Genomic DNA, 16,838 nt, shown 5'->3' with positions numbered 1-16,838 from the left:
ATGGTAAACCGAAAATGAGATGGTTTTATTGATATATGTTTATTTGGTGCCTTGAATAATGCAATCCATATTCCTAAATAGGACCCTAGGGGTTACTGACTGTAGTAATAACTGTAAAGGGAGTCTCAATATTCACTTGAGTGCAACCAGCCTTCACTGTGAAATTTCTACACATATCAACTACTGCTGTTTCGTCCTTCTGAAATAGCTCCAACATGCTATTGCTGTCTATTACACTTCTATTTAAAAGAAAAGAGCAGGAGCATAAGAAGCAAAATGCAAGATAGGGGCACCTGATTCTCCTAACTTGTCCTTATTTTGTTCCCACTGCCATTCCAGGTAGGAGTCTTTCTATGTTGAACATCCTCCCTAGAAAGTATGCTGTCTTTCGGGTGAGTGCGATAAAGGCTGATGTAAGGTGTTACGTTCAGCTGCACCATCACTTCTGGCAGAATAGGTAGGCATACAAAGCTTGTGGGGGAAATGGAAACTGGTTTGGTAACTGTAAATTGTGACTTGAATACATTTACAACCGTAGCTATGTACTTTCTGTAAATGCAAGACTTTATTGCTTTATTATCCTCCCCGAGGTCAGGTTCTCTATCCTTGCTTTTCTTCAATACAGCTAGAAGGTTGCACTAGCTGTGCAGCTGGGTACTGCAAAAGAACCTTTGGAGAGCTCAAGAAACCTCTCAGCATCATGAGGGAAGGGCTGCATGCACCATTCATCCTCAGCTATGACTGTTTTAGCCCCCTTGTAGTTGTGATGGGCTCTTTCAGGAGTAATAAATTCTGGGTAGTCGTCTACCACCGCCTGGTCCCAGTCGGTCGTTCCCTGCTGGGGACACACGCTACTCTCTCACCCAATGTCAGGTTAGTGCGGAGGAGAGGGAAAGATGAGTGCACAGCCCCAGAACAGGATTAGGGGGCCCTAGTTCAAGATGCTGGCTACGAGGGAAGTGGAAGGGTGGATGCTGGGCCAGTACTTGAATTTCACCCTTGGTAGAGTTTAACGTGTGGCTTAACCACGGGCTACTCTTGCAAAACAGCTTCCTGTGCTGCACTGCATCCTGACCTTCAAAGCAAAGGGCCGTGCCCAAGCTCCCAAGGCAGAGCGCTCGCTGCCTGGTTAGCCGACAGTGCTCAGTGCTCCTCAGGCTGGCGAGTTTCTGGAATCCAGCCTCAGCATCACCGCTGTGAACTGGGGGTCAGCATTAAGACAGGCCACCCAGCAGCAGTGCCCTTGCCACAAGATAGATGAGTAGGGACCGCACCTTGTCTGGGGTGTGCGCCATCTTCCAGCACCCTCGAGGCTCCAGTTTCTTTCTGTGTGGCAATCCTGGCCCGGCTGTGTTTGGCCTCGAGGCACAGTGTGGCTGGATGCACGACTGCTGGCCTGGCCGGCCGCGTTGCTCAGCTGGTGACATCCCCGGGCACGTGGGGCCCCACGTTTGGGTGCCAGAGAGCTCTGCCCAAGGCAGGGGGGCTTTGTGGATCTGTACAAGCCTGTAGTCCTGAGCTGCTTTTTGTTTTTCACTTGTAAGGCAGCAAGTCTTGCATTCCTTTTGTTACAGAATGTGACAAAGGGCACTTTGCTAAATTCATGGGGAAGATCTGAACACAGTAGGGTTAGAGGTCCTGATTTATTTATTTTTTTATTGTAATTATTTTCTATGTTTATCTGAATATCTACATAGGCTAGAGAGGTGCGTTTGTTTCACATCTGCCTTTACATGCCAAGCACATATCTGGCTTTAGCGAATGTTTTCTCTCTCTAGGAAAGCCATCTGTATTCAGCCTTGACCAGAGTCTGCCAGGTGCCTCGGTCCTGAGGGATGCTAAGGAGATCCAGATGGTCAGCTCTGTTGCTCAGCTTCCTGTGACAGGCTGGGTTTCTACTGAGCTGATGCCGTTATTTGGGGGAGGATCTACGTGGCAAGGTTCCAGCTACACATGCTAATTACTATGTCTGTCCTGCCCCGAGATCTCCCAGCCAGTTCAGCTCTCGCAGTCCCTCAGCGTGCTGAGATGTTTGGGGTGGGTGGCTGGCAGGTGGTTCTGCCATCATACTTCCGCTGGCACCATGATGGTGCTGCCACTGTTGTCACAGCCCTTTAGGGGGTAACCTCTTCGTTCCGTCCTCATCTTCCACCTACCTGATCCCCTAAGCTGGTTCTCTCTGCACAGTGGGACTGATTTACAGGTATCAGCCTGAGAACCCCTTTTTTAGGTTATGCAGGAGGTCTTACAGAGCAGGTGAATATGGTATAAGGCAAGCTGCGAAAGGGCCGTTACAGACATCCCCCAAAAGTCTATGATAACCATCAGTGCATGATTGATGGACACTGAGGGGCTGCACTTGGAAAACTCTGCAACTGTCTTAAAAGGCTGGCAGTGGGGCCAGCAATGAACCAGCCTGTACTGGGACAGCCTCTAGGTGGCTTTAGAGCATCCTCAGAAGCAGTAGAGATATGGTCAAGATGATGGTCGCGTCTGTAGCATTCTGTCTTCCCAGGGGCAAAGAATCTGCTTGCTCTGTTCAAAGCAGAAGTTTAAACCTCTTGCGGGGGGGGAGGAATAAAAAACACTGGTTTATCAAGTTGATGAACAATTACGATGAACTACAGAATTACAAGATGAAACTTACCGTTGCTGGGGTCTTCACCAGCTCCGTCTTGCATTAGGGAAAGAGGATCTAGAGCTGCAATAAAGAACTGCACGGTAAGCAGTAGGAGTACACCCAAGAGCAGTTAGCGTTGGGCACTGGAATGGGCACTGAGCTTGAACTGTTTCACAGCTCGCTAATTCCTCCATCAAAGGGGTGTGTAAAGTAAGGAAGCCAATTTAGACAATACAGAGATGATTAGTCCCAGGGCAGTCATTAAAAAACAGACAAATGTAATTTGCGAGCAACCACCCTTGAACTCAGAGCAGAGGCACTAATGTTTTATCCAGAAATGGCAATTGCCAGGACAGGAATAAAGAACGCTTGGAGGCTGGACGGAGCCCAAGTGTCAGGGAACTCCTGGCTGCTTCCAGAGAGAGACACATCCCTGAGTTACCAAAAGCGTGTAAAATGAGCCTGATTTTTCTAACAGATGACTACTCATCATTCTAATGAAAGTCAACACCAGCTGTAAACATTTGATCCAGTAGGAAATCATGCCTGTGGGGGTGGGGAGGAAATGCCTGTTGACTGAGGAGAAATTACCACAGTACTTACAACTCTGCCACAAGAATAAAAGAAGGGTAATGCTGTGAGACTAGACTGATGCACTTCACTTGAAGGTTATTCGTTTGTTTACTAGTCACAGCTTAAAACCACCCTTGAACTTATTTTCATTTTTATTTCAGTAAACTTTATGAAACAGTTTGGACAGAGGTAAGTAAACACATTTCATCTTCCTTGCAGGCTGTGAACTTAGTCCACAGCATGGTATGAAAAACACAAGTATTGTACTTGGGTTGCCGAAGGATTTATTTGAGACTTTTGCTGTATAACAACAAATCATCCAGGGACAACTGGAATTCACTATAAAAATTTAATAAATAAGCAATTATTCTCATATTCATAAAGTATGTTTAAATCTGTAACTAATTTGTTTACACCATTTTCATAAACTTCCTGCTTGCTATTGCTTTCCAAAGTTCTAGTGCTTGTGCTTTTTATTTTGACACACCAATGATACGCAAACCTTATATCCTAACAGTCACTGTGAGTAGTGACATTAAACAGGGCAGGACTGTTTGTTAAGCACCGACATAAATCTTTACAAGATTAGGGACTTTTAGGATCCCGTGGCGGAAGGCACCTGGATGCCACACGTTATGTAAAATATAAACATTAATTGTAAATAATAATCACCAACGAAACTGTTCTCTGCCCACAAGCACAAAATTAATCAAAGGTAATCTTCATCTTTTGTACTACGTAAGTGCACAAATTCATCAAGGATAGTGTTTCTGTCCAACTTCCAAGTAGAAGCCAACATTTCTCTTTTGAACAGCGATTGCCAGGTCACTGAAATGAGGTCACGCACCACCAGAACATTGTGCATAATGGGATGAGCCTATTAAACTATCTAATCATCTCCTAACATCCACCTAAATAAAACGCAATACAAATGATGGTGGCATAGCAACGGCAGCTTCCAAACAAAAGGAAAAGCTTGAAATGCTCACACAATCACTGGTAAGTCATTTGCAGATGTATTTATGGGAGTGAAGGGGAGGGAGGATTAATCATGAAATCCGAAAGGGCAAAAATACAGAGGCAGCAGGCAGGATCTGTAACAGTCGCTCAGCTCTTTCATGACTCTTTACTCATGATGAGTGGTAACAGAAAGCCTCTTGTCTATGAAGATAACCACTGAGTAAAGTTGCTGTCATGCATTTTTACAGAATATTAAACAGGCAAACATGACATAATAAATAATAAATTCTAATAAATTTTGTTTACGGAATGTCTGGGACCATGTATAGAGAGTGTCTGGAGATACAGTGTCATTGGACAAGAATGTAGTACTTTACCCAGAGCTCAGTTAAATCAAAGGACTACAAAACAGTATCAGGTCCTTAATGAGGTACTAAATAGATGCACACGAAACAAATCACAAATAAAGAGTTCAACTTTTTTTTTTATATAATAGCACTAGAAATTGATTAATATGATTACCCAGGGGGAAAGCATAGACACTTCTAATGCAATTTAAGCACAGCATAGGTACCCACCTTCTAAGTCATAATCCAAATTGTTACTGCTCAACTGTTGGCTAACTGTGCGGGAACTTCAGCTCTTTCAGAGCAGCATCTTGGGTGGAAACTTTAAACTTCCTGTTTGCTTAGCCATGCTTCAAAGGGTGAATCCACAATCACAGCAGCCCAAAGTTCTGCCTCTCCCCCCGTGCAGATGTATTCAGCCTAAATTCAGATCTGCTGCTAAATTCAGACCTGTGCAGATGTATTCAGCCTAATTCAGATCTGCTTCATGCTGGTCTACAAACCTACCTCAGCTGGGATCAAATGACCAGATGCTTCTCTTCTTTAGTCTTGAAGGAAAAAACAACAACAACAACAAAAACACACACACACATAAAGATTTACTGTTTCAGAAAACCGAACAGAACTAGGAAGTCTGGTGTTTAGGGCTTTCACCTAATACAGAGATTCAGCTTTGGTATATTATGTGTGTTCCTGGAACACATGGAAGCATTTACCTCTCATGGACCTGAACATATGACCCCCTTCTGGTTTTCTTCTCATTTTCACAAATTAAACTTTTTTTTTCCTACATAAGTTTACCGTTTCAGCAGGAAATAAGCAGAAGGAATGCTGTCCAATGTATCCTTGAGGTTCATCGTTAGGAAACTTTCATGGGAAGTCGGTCAAACACTCTACTCAGGCCAAGAAGAAAACAAAGTGGTCTTCCTGCATCCTGGGTAAATGTGTCACAGATGTACAAGACGGAATGATCTTTGTGTTCTTCAAACACAGCATGCAAATATCTATCTGCAGGAAAGTGTAGCTGTTGGATCATGAGGGTGGTGGACCATATCTTGCAGCCCTGGGAAAGGTGCTAAAACCAGAAATAGAAGGTGTCTTTATGCACAACCCTATTTCCTACTTTTCTGTATCAATTTAGGTACCTCATAGTATTTTTATTACTTGGATTTTTAAATTAGTTTTATAAAAAAGCAAAATAGTCTAAAATAAAATTATTCTAAAAAGTTTCAAATGTCAAACTAAATTTTTTTTCCTTAGGTTCTCAGATACCATATTTTTACTACACGTTACCAGTAAGCATTAAAGAAGATTGGCTTTCATTAAAACAGATCACTGTTCCTGAATACTTTTTCAAGGCATTTGCCAAATATAAACACTTACTTTTTTTTTTTTTTTTGTCTATTAACTATAAGAAAGTATTTTAGGTCTACTTGAAAAAAAAGAGGGTATTTTGAAAAATCAGAGTAGATGGAACTATTAAATCAATGTAAGTGTAGTTCTTATCAGAGGTATTACACTTTGCACATGAAATACTGTATCACAGTGTAAGTAATTTGACAAAAACCACGCAAGGCAAAAAATTAAAACTCATGAGCTAGGAATAATAGAAAAAGTAAAGGAGGCCCCTGTGAATGAGATCAGTCACAGTCCAACTTCTTTCCCAGCTATCCAGGAGGAGAATGAGGAGAGGATTTGTATTTGTGGTGCTCTAGACTTCTGTTGATGATCAGGGATTTTCCTCGCAGGAAGAAATAGCCTTGTATGATCCTTATCTGTTTCATTATCACCTTCTGAAAGGCAAAAGCTGTAAAAAAAGTCTTCCTAAAATCCCTGTTTGATAATCTGGGAATATGTTAGCCTTGGCCAAAGTGCTGGAGCTGTCTAATTGGGGATTGCAGTTTGTTGTCTTCCATAACTTGATTGATTACTAGGGGCATGAAATACTCAGGCTGCAGGCTTAAAGCAAGCAAAAGGACTTGTCTCAGATGCTAAGGTTGGCAGCTGGTAGCTCTACGTACCGTTGTCCTTAGCTGTGATGGTTTGAAGACACGAGACAGGCGAGGCTTGCAGGGGTGGCATCCCTTGGGGATGCCACTGAAAACACGAGGTGCTCCTGTGTCTGAACCCTGCGTCTGAAGGAGGAGCAGCAAACCATGAACAAAGTACAGACTGGGAACAACTGCTCCGAGCGAGCTGCTGCTTTCATACTTTTACCCACAGATCATCAATCCTATAAAAGTACACAGAGCAAGCAGAAGTCATGTAGATACAACCACTGCACTCTTTGCAAGTACGGGATGTGCTTTCGGACTGAACTGCAACTTGTTTTTCATAATCTGGGGAAACGCTGTGCTTGGATTTGACAGCCTACTTAATTACTTTCCTCACAGTGCAGCGCACGTTAGCAGCAGAGCAAATTTTCTGGAGAAAGCTTTGATTCTACGTACTTAAAAGCAAGCAAACCAGCCGTCTCCCTGCCAAGAAGAGCCGGAATTAATTGAGAGTCAGAGCGGTCTGCAGAGCTGGAACGTAGGGTGCCTTGACCATCTGGAGAGCGCCCTTGCAGAGCAGCGTAATTAAGTCCCCGGACCCCTAATTGCTGAGGCTGGCTGGCAGCACAAGGCCCAGCTGGTGCCAGCTCTGTCACGGAGCTGCTCTGGATACGCACGCCTCGCCACGCGTGGCACAAGGATGCCGGCACCCACCCGGACGGGCAAGGAGGTGAGGCTGCGAGGGTCAGGGCTGTGCTGGGTGCTGCGGGGGGGGGTCCTGCTGCTTCCAGGGCTCACATGCAGCGCCGGGCCCAGCTTCCTGAGGCGATTTCCTTCCACAACACCTCCAAGTGTTGCAGCTTCTGGTAACTTCGCACCCACCTGAGTCTCCCTAACCCACCCCCCCCCAAGCCCCCCCGACCCCTCAGCTCTGCCCTCCGGGGGCCGCCACCCCCTGCTCCCCGCCCCAGTGCTATTTTTACCCTTGGAGGCTGCAGCGGGAGGAAGGAGGGTGGGAGGGAGGCGGCGAGAGGCGGACGCCGGCTGCGGAGCCTCGGCCCTGCCCTGCCCGCCTCAGGTGCGGGCGGCCCAGGGCTCGCCTCTCCCCGGCCGGCCGGGCAGCAACAGCAGGCGGCGGCCACCCGGATCCGGCTCGGGAGCCTCCTGTCCCCCGCCGTGCCCTCCCTCAGCCCCTTGGCGGCTCTGCCCTCTCCCCTCAGCGGCAGCGAGCGGGCGGGCGGCGCTGCCCGCCGAAGAGCGCTTCCTTGAAGCGAGCACATCCTGTGGCGGCGGCGGTAAGAGGCGGCCCCGGGGGCGGCCGTGAGGGGCCCCGCGCCCCGCTGAGGGACCGGGGGTGTGGGGGGAAAGGCTGCTTTCTGTTGGGGTGGGAGGAGAAGAGCGGCTGGGGGCTTGGAGGAAGAGCAGGAGTCTGGGCGAGCCGCCCCCCAGGGCTGCCAAAATGTCCCCCCGCGGGGCTGCGGGCACCCGGCCCGCGGCTGCTCCCCGCAGGGACCCGCGGCCGTCCCGAGCCGCTCGTTTGGGCTGAGTTAAGGCAGTGCCAGGGGCTGGGTGTAACTCTTCTCCTCCTCCTTCCTCGTCCTTCAGTGCGGGACGCCTCGGTGTAACTCCTGCCAGAGCCCGGTCCTGCCCGGAGCAGCAGCACAGCGACTCGCCCCCGGAGGGTAAAGCTAAACCTTTGTGGCCGCAGCGGGCTGGAGTTCACCCCCTGACACCCTCACCACCTTTCTGCCCCGTTAACCCCCCGTTTTAAATTAACGAGGGAATGACCTCTCGGTGAGGTGTTCGTGAGGAGTAGGAGCCGTGTGGTTATTTATAGAGCGGGTAGGGAAGGCTGAGACCTCGCTTGTGTGCTGTGTGTGGGTGCTGCGGCTGGCTGCTGCAGGAGCCTTCGTGGGCAGGCGGTGGGAGATGTGCTGCTGCTTACAGCAGAGGCCAAGCGGGACATCCTGGGCCAAAATTAATAAAATGGGCATCTCCCGAATCTCAGACGCTGCTGAGCCGGTGAACGTGCTTATGCCTTTAACACTTGCAAGGGATGAGATGGAAAATCAGCACAGCTTGATTTATAGAAGTGCTGGAAGTCACAGGTAATGTGCAAAAGTTAGAAATACTTGCAGGTGAGGAAAATGGCAGGTTAGAAGGAAGGCCGAACAGATTCAGTGGTATATAGACGTCTTGGCACGTTTTTTGCTTCATAATTTAACTGAAAAATTGGATGTAAGGATTTTGGCTGTGGAGATGCAATTGAATGAAACAGAGTGGCATTCGGGATGTAATTGACACAGCGAGCTTTCTGTTACAAAGAGTTTCTTAATTGCATTGCAGCGGTAGGACAGCCTAATTTTGGTCAGGTCAGTGTGAGGCTGGCTCAGAAGTATCCAAGTTCTAACCTCAGTCATTAGAATACTAGTTTCTGTGGGCTGTACTGGGGAAGTAGCAAGAGATGTCAAGGGTGGGAATGGTAAGCTGTTTTCTTCATTTAGTAGGTGATTACAAGCTTGTATGTTTATAATTAGGAATATATTACCATTTTGCTTGACTCTTTCCTTGCTATTAATCTATTTAATTGCTTATAATCTATTTCAGGAGTGAAATAAACGTTGGCTGTATAGGCAAATACTTTTAGCTGTGTTTATTTCCACAAAATCAAACAGTTTGCTCAGAGTATGTGGCAGAACATTATTCAGGGTCATGTCCAAAGCTGCTGAAGGCATCAAAAAGACTCCTTAAAAAAGTCAGCATTTAATGCAAGCATATGAAAAAAAGAATGGAAATTAAAAATAACTTCTGAGGCAAACTGACTTCTGGATTTGTACATGATGTCACTCACAACAAGTGGTTCCAGAATGAAACAGCACGTAGTAAGTGACTATCGGATAAAAAGAACAACCTTGTAAAGGAAGAGCACTTTGTGATTCCAAGTGCCAGTTTGGGTTAAATTAGAGCTCTTTGAAAACTTAAGGCAACCTGTAGTATGATATCTGAACAGTCTTACTTCTCTAGAGGAAACAAGCCAGAAGCGTTGGTTGAAGCTGCAAGAAGAAAGATCGGGCTTACAACCAGCTGTCCAAGAGAGCGATCGAATGGATGCTGTACTGTGACACCAAAAAAGAGATTTGTTTCATGTGCATTGATGGCGACATAGAAGGACCTCTTCTCAGCAGTGACCATATCACGACACACCTAATACACGCTCTGATTTGTATTCTTCTGCGTTTCCTGCTAGGTGGATAGAGAAATCTGTCAGCATGAGTGAAGCCAATGTAAATCGCGGTTAGGGATCAGAGAGAGGGAGAGGAGTGGTATTTCATTCTGGCTTGCTTTCCAGAGTTCTGGCTGCAGGCCAGGGCTCCTCATAATCCTCGACTGGGATGATATTTCTGCTAAAATAATCAGTGGTGAAGCGCAGCCAGTACCAGTGCCTCTGGTTCCATTTGTCGGGAGGGCTCAACGCTAATGCCCTGCAGGGAAGAGCTGAACAAATCTGTGCTCTCTGAGACCAGCTGTTCTTCACGGGACCTTGCTGTGAGGCTGGAAGTATTGCTTGGCTTCTTCAAGGGGAAAAAGAAAGTGGACCTACAGAAAGAAGCTGCTGTCAGCAGCTAGATGTAGGATAGTTACACGGTTGTCTTGGATGAACTGCAAAGGCTGAGAAGCAGGGGTCTTTGTTTGGCCCCCAGGCCAAACTCCTTGTTTCATCACTGATGAGCAGAAGCCCTGACTGCTGCCTGCCTTGGCACAGCCAGAATTCAGCAGTTCTGCTGTGGGTCCCAGCACTCCGCTGCTACCAGACCGGGGAGGAGCTGGAAGAGAGAGAGGGATTGCTTAGATTAGTGGTTACCTATGTTCTGAATAAGAGTTTGGGACTTCAGGCCACCTCTCTGCATTGAATTCAATCTAGGACCGAAGAAACAAGGGATGAAGGATAGCTCTTTGCCACTGTTGCAGTTGCTGCTTTTCTTGATTCTTGTGTGGAATTGGGGCTTAGGACAGTTTCTCCTCTCTCTGCATTGTTTTCTGTATTAGCCTGAGTCCATCCCAAAGCTGCCCGGACTCTTTCCAGCAGCAGAAAAGTAATTCTAGTGCCTCACACTGGAAACAATGCACGTTAACCATATAGGTTCACTATACAACCTGTTCTCTGTACCCCAAAGGATTTTCCTTCCTAACCTCAGAGATGACCCTGACCTCAACTAAACAAACTAAGCACGAAGTCTTCACCTCGTCCTCGTGATAAAGTCTTAGCTCTCATGGGATGAGGTGAGTTTTGAGAACTGCTGTCCCGTATGATGCGCAGCTGCTCAGCCATGTACTTTCCTGCAGAGAGAGCCTGAGCTCCAGAGGGCAAAGTACTGATTTTTGTAGCTCTTGCCTTCAAACTGGCCTGCCATCATGCTGGCTTCTCGCTGATGGCATCCCTTTTCACTTCTGTTGTTGTAAAAAGGTGACAATACAACTGAATTGGGGAAATTAAGAGAGCCTGAAATATATGTGGTTTTTAAACACTGTATCAGAGCAGGCCTATCAGCATAGCATTGTGTGCTATCTAAGCCTACTCACCTCTTGTGTGAAGTGGTTGAGTTGATTGCGGTGAAGGAAAAGCTGAGGGCAGAGAGCACCCATGTTCCCATGTGCATCTTTCACATTAGCACTAGGTCTGGTGTCTCCAAGTACTGAAGGTGGTATTGAGTGTATTCATATGGTGTTGCAGGGGCTGTTAGGCATAATTCCGTGACCCCTGACTTGAGATAGCCTAAAATTAGTGCTGGGGCAGGTAGTTTTGAATCCAATGCAATACACAAAATTTCTTTCATTATTGTACTGCTTTTATTCATGTCACTGTACTGCAGCGTCAGACTTCAGAGGGGATGAGCTGGGTGGGAGCAACCAGAGGAGGGCGAAGGTGCCGTGGTGCCAGGGCAAACAGACGGGCTCAAGGCACAGCCACCCTCCAGTTATAAGGTGGGCTTAATTTTGTGGCTAGGAATAAGCCTGTGAAGAAGAACAGAACTATTTTTAGGTCTAAGTTCGGCATGGACGTAAATACTTGAAGTGCAACCTTAGTCCTCGGCATAAACTTAAAGGATTTTAACTTCAGCAATGTGCAGTGGGTATAACTTCTGGTGGGATTTTCCTGCAGATCAAGATAAGGGTGGCAGCAGGAGGAAGCAAGGCATAAATGGCTGGGAAAAGGGAGACGGAACGTGCAGAACTGTGCGGTACAGCGGTACAGAGCACGGTGGGTTTGGTACGGAGACCTCTTGGTGCTGCTAAATCTGTGCTCTGAGAAGCTGCACTTTTAGCCCCTCTCCTAGAAAACATTCGAACTTCTAGTTCACTGTTTTGATTTAGTATCAACTGTTTTTCTTTAGAAATAACAAATGCAGAGACTGGAGTATCTATGTTGTCGACTTTGCAAGGCGTTTATTTTGTTAAGAAGACATGAATGCCAAGAAGCTTTGCATTTATATGAAATACATTCCAACAGCACAGTGTTTGTTGAAGTGTGACAGAGTATTGACCTGTTTATTTAAAATATTGTTCGGTCCTTGTAGCTGGCGCTCAGAATGATGTATTATGCTGTGATTTTTAGTCCTATTTGAGGCTGCAGTGCCTTGTAGGCCTGGGGTAAAAAAGCATGGTAAATGATAGTGCTCCCAAGGAAACTTCTCTTCCTTAAAAAGTTGACTTAAATGACAATAACTTGGTATTTTTACATGCACTTTATTTAATTGTTTCGTTCTTTTTTTTTTTTTTTTTTTTTAAAAAAAGAGTTCTGAGAAAACAATTAAGAAATATGGTTACAAAGAGGATGTGGCTAATCAGCCATCATCTGTTCAGCTGCTCACTCCTCCTGGTTTTCAGCTGAGAATCGAGTTTTGTTAGGCTTTTTTATCCTCAGGTTATTATGTGTGTTACTAAATAACGAGAACACTAAAACCTGTTGATGGAATTTTCCTGTGCTTTGGACTGTGCACTGTTACAGTCATGAATGAATCCAAACCTCCTTGCAAGATGTTGAACTATATTTCACTGTTATGCTCAAGGAGAACAAATTTGTGATAGTGTGTCAAAAAGGAAGAGAAAGTTTTGGTTCCTGACAGATGCAAAACTATAATGATAACTGAGTGTAGCACTTTGTGCTGATAAGGTGTAAAAATACTTCTTAAAGCATATCCTGTACCATGCAATGCATGTGTATCTATCTCGTGAAAGCTGGGTGTTTTCTTGCTTGGGAAACAAACAAACAAACAAAACCATTTTAGTGTACTTGAAATGAGGTATATAACTCCTACCCATACACGTGTGCGCACACGGTGATAGAAAGGCTTTTTAAAAACTTGTTCCACACTTTTAGCCTGCTACTTATACAAAGATTTTGTCAAACAGTGTCTTTAAATTCCTGTGCTGTTGGATTCTCTTGCTGAATTTGGTGTCCTTGGAACTGGCAATGTTGCCACAGAGTTCATCTGTCATAAGATGCAAAAGTTCCCAAAAGGTAAATCTACCCAAACGCGTGGCTTCTGCAAGTCCCTTGATTTTCCACTTTGCCAGTTACTGCAGAACCGCTTTTCCCCATTTAGACATCTGCAAATTAGTTGCATTTTAAGCGCTTTAGTTTAAAATGAATTTCCATCCTGAAGTTGTCTCTTTTTTTTAAATCCGAAAATTTGTCTTCATTTTCAACAAAGGTGAAGTACTGCTAGAAGCTCAGTTTGAAAAATATTTGTACAAGGACAAATAAAGGACAAAGTTTGGTAAAAACTCATGAGAAAAATCCTACTATTTTTGATCCTGTTTGTAGATGAACAAAGAGCAGAAATACTGTTGCCACAGTAAACAGATGCCATTTATTAAATACTTGTTCAAATATAATTAAAAATGTTTTGTCAGGAGTTCTTGGGACTGCTCGTGTTGTTTTTAATAGGTCTTCCATGGGAAACTTTCAGAAGGCTGAGGGTAAACTCGTGTCATGGTATTTAGATGTAGGCAATTATAGGCCTGTCAGCTTCCCATCAGTCTCGCGCAGAATAACGCAACAGCTGAAACCAGATTCAATTAATAAAGAGTTAAAACACGGTAACGTACCAAATGCCAAGCTGCATGTTTTCCTGGACTGCATTTTGCAGAACGAAATGGGTAGATAAATGCAACTACTGGATTTTTTACGACTGTTCCTATATATTTATCATTTTAGTAGTGGTACATATGCTGGGTATAACTGGGTTATAACAGGGCGATGTGTGACGTGGTTCCATTTGACATTTTAGGCAATGAAAACGATGCAATATGAACGTGGCAAACATTACGTATTCTGGCTGGCCAACAAGGCCTTAAAACGCAGCCATAAATTGTGAATCCTTGCCTGCTTTTTAGTGGGATCTTACAAGGATTGTCGCTCCTCTGTGCCATCTGACTGGTGTGTTAGCGATGGGTCAGTTGACTGCTGTTAGCTTTTTCACATGACAAAGATTTCTGGGGTGTTAACTAATGAGAAAGGTCTGCTTGGTCAGCAGACGATACCCAAGAAAACAACTCCATGTTAGGGGCCAAGTTCAAGCCCATCCACCCGTGAACAAGAGAGACGACCTCTTCTTTTATTTTTTTTTAATGTGAAAGTGTCTCGGCAAGCATTGATTTCAAATGGCATGCAGGTTATAATGCTGATCTGAGTCCTTTCTCCAATAATACGATTGAAATAGGCCGATGTGATCCACACCTGCCTGGCCATGAAACAGAAACAGACTAAAGAGAAGGAGCACTTCTGAGTTTAGTTACTCATTAGATGATTTAACAGGGGTTACAAGAGTAGCTTTTTTAATCAGGACTGAGCTTTTTACAAGCAATACACTTAGTACTATTGTGTTTGCACCTGAAATAGTAAGGCCCGAGGTAGGGGAAATGTGCAGGTATGTCATGGCAGACGATCAGTACGTCTCTTCTGACATTAATCTATTAAATATTTGTGTTGCTGACAGTTCATTTTTAATAGGGTTGCAGCACCTACATAACTGTTTCTTTTCATTTCAGATTTCTTCTGTTCCTTAATTAAAGAACCATCCAAAAATTGTCATTCCATGGAACTGAAGTACTGGTGAATTAGTCCGGGTTCCCTAAAGGATTGTAAAATGGAGCCAATAACATTCAAAGTTAAAAAATGCCAAGCACCTGGGGACTTCTCAGCAAGTTTCGGCCTCCAGTTTGTTGGCTCTTTGCCAGTGCATTCCCTAACCACCATGTCCATGCTGCCTTGGGTTGTGGCGGAGATCCGGATGCTCAGTACCAAGTCTTCCAAAGAAGACCCCGGCACTAGCCAAATCCGGCTCTGTGTTTCACCAGCAAGTTTGCGATGTGAGCCAGACATGGGGAAGGACCAGCAGTGGGATCCGTTGATTTGCTCAAGTTTGTTTGAGTACAAGCCACAGCAGGTCCACAAGCTGATTCACAACAGCCACGATCCCAGCTACTTTGCCTGTCTGATAAAGGATGGAGCAGCAAATCAGCAAAGCATCTGCTATGTGTTCAAAGCTGATGATCAAACAAAAGTAAGTAAAAAGGAAAAAAAAAAAAAATACCACAGGAAGCAACCCTCATAATCACGCTTAAGAATTTGTTCTTGTTGTATTATCTGATGCTTTACAGAGTGTGATGTAAATGTGGAGGAGCTGACACTACTTCTTTTAAAATGGAGTTGCTTTTGTGCTGTTGGAAACTTCGCACCACAGTGTAAGATCTTAAGGTTGCATTTACAATTGAAAACTTTCTCTTTCTGGAACTCACCAACAGGATTCACTTTACTTGATGTTAATGGTTCTGTTGAATTTGAGCTGCTCAGTATGTGAAAGGAAAGGTGTGTAAATCGTCAGGATCAGAGCCTGAATTTTGTTGGCTTAGAAGACACTTGGGGTATGGGCTGAAATCTTGGCCCTCGAGTCAGTGAGAGTTTTTCTGTTGATGTCACTGGGGCTAGGATTTCACCCTTGAGTCATTGTGAACTTTATCTAATCCTACAGTCAGACCTCTCAAATTTCTGTTTTCCTGAGTTGAGACCTGTGTCTGGGGAAGAGAGGCTCCTCCTTTCTCAGAAGGAAGGGATGGGGTGGAGCCTCACGAGCGTACCTCGAGCCACAGGTCACTGTGAGCCCCTTCCCAGCTCTGCAATCCATGTGGCGTCAGAGAGAGGAAGAGAGGCCACAGCGCAGTGCTGCACGTCTGTGACCTGCGGGCTTGCTGCTGCTTATTGCAAGACAGGAGTTGCACGTGTAAATGTCAGACTGTGGGTGAAATTCAGCTCTGTCTGCATGCAAATCGTGTCCTTGCTGACAAGGTTGCAGCATTAAAAATAGACGGTTGCCTCTTTTGTTTGAGAGTAATGTGAGACAGGAACTGTCTGAATGAAGAAGGTGAGCAGGGTTTTGCACAACGCTGTTGTGGTAGGTTGAGCTACTGTGGGCGAAACAGGGACACGTCCTTCACCTTTGAAGGTAGACTTCAGTGATCAAGTTGGAAATCAGCATCTTGTGAGGCTTTGTTTGCCTCACAGGAGATGTCCTGCTGAAGCACCTTGGAGGTGTTAAGCAAATATACACTGCACGTGGGATTTATGCCAGTCTGCCCAATAGCAAAACACTGTGTGGTTCCAAATCCGTGGTCTCGAGCTGAGTGCCCAAAACATATGGAAACAGCTTTAGTTAAATCACCCTAGGTAAAAAAGCAGTCCCAGTAAATTAGAAGGCAATTATGCTGTAAATCATAAACATTCAACTGAGAAATCGTGTCAAGTTAGAATGCGGAATACCAAAGTTACATATGTTAAGAGAGCAGAAATAAGGAGTAGGTCTGTCAGGACTTGGCATTGAATCGTAGCTGGTAGATGCATTTTGCAGTTTGCCTATGCACTTCATTTTGTGGCTTGTGGTTTTAGAGGATTATTTACAGTTAGTATGCAGTGCTGGTCACTTCCAATATGTCGTCTTTTGCAACAAAAGATTGAAAAACAAATACTTTTTCTTCATGTTTGATCAAATTCCTAGACCTGTTTGAAATGAAAGCACGGAAGTCTGTAGTCAAATCTGCAGCTGCCTACGTGTTTTTTGTAGACACCCCCCGGAATTTTTGGATGCATATTTTAACTATCTAGCCCCAAGTTCACCCAGCTATCTGTCCTTTCAAAACCCACCCTCCACCTCAGAAGAAAATCCAATTCTCATCTCCGAACTTGCCAAGGGGTGTTTCTCTTGACCTTTTTAGCAAGTGAGTTTCCTAACTAGGAGGTAGAGGCCTAAGCAGCATTTGTGGAGCTGTTTTGCCAAGAGGATAATG

General features: G+C 45.0%; 2 protein-coding genes across 9 annotated transcripts in view; one reads left to right on the top strand and one right to left on the bottom strand.

Moving 5' to 3' along the window:
• Positions 1-3,548: 3,548 nt before the first annotated feature.
• Positions 3,549-7,778, bottom strand: LOC118252172 (uncharacterized). The gene is made up of 3 exons (XM_035555125.2): positions 7,478-7,778; positions 6,522-6,635; positions 3,549-5,575 (listed from the first exon to the last, which is right to left on the bottom strand). The coding sequence occupies exons 1-3, from the start codon at positions 7,772-7,774 to the stop codon at positions 5,360-5,362; spliced, it is 627 nt and encodes a 208-aa protein (XP_035411018.1). The 5' UTR covers positions 7,775-7,778; the 3' UTR covers positions 3,549-5,359.
• TBC1D1 (TBC1 domain family member 1) overlaps positions 7,502-16,838 on the top strand; it is a 116,088-nt gene continuing 106,751 nt past the window's right edge. For 3 of the 8 annotated variants that reach the window (XM_050710691.1, XM_050710688.1, XM_050710695.1), the window contains exons 1-3: positions 7,531-7,789; positions 9,102-10,775; positions 14,547-15,061. In XM_050710691.1, coding sequence (XP_050566648.1) covers positions 14,645-15,061 — 417 coding nt within the window. In that variant the 5' untranslated portion in view covers positions 7,531-7,789; positions 9,102-10,775; positions 14,547-14,644. Of the gene's footprint in view, positions 7,790-8,099; positions 8,177-9,101; positions 10,776-11,655; positions 11,755-12,905; positions 13,015-14,546; positions 15,062-16,838 lie in introns of those variants that run through there. The other 5 variants (XM_050710690.1, XM_035555050.2, XM_050710689.1 and 2 more) reach the window with 5 other exon arrangements.

The sequence above is a fragment of the Cygnus atratus genome, chromosome 4, assembly GCF_013377495.2.
Source record: "Cygnus atratus isolate AKBS03 ecotype Queensland, Australia chromosome 4, CAtr_DNAZoo_HiC_assembly, whole genome shotgun sequence".
Classification (NCBI taxonomy): Eukaryota; Metazoa; Chordata; class Aves; order Anseriformes; family Anatidae; genus Cygnus; species Cygnus atratus.
The sequence above is the reverse complement of the archived record's forward strand: the minus strand, read 5'-3'. Positions and strand labels throughout refer to the sequence as shown.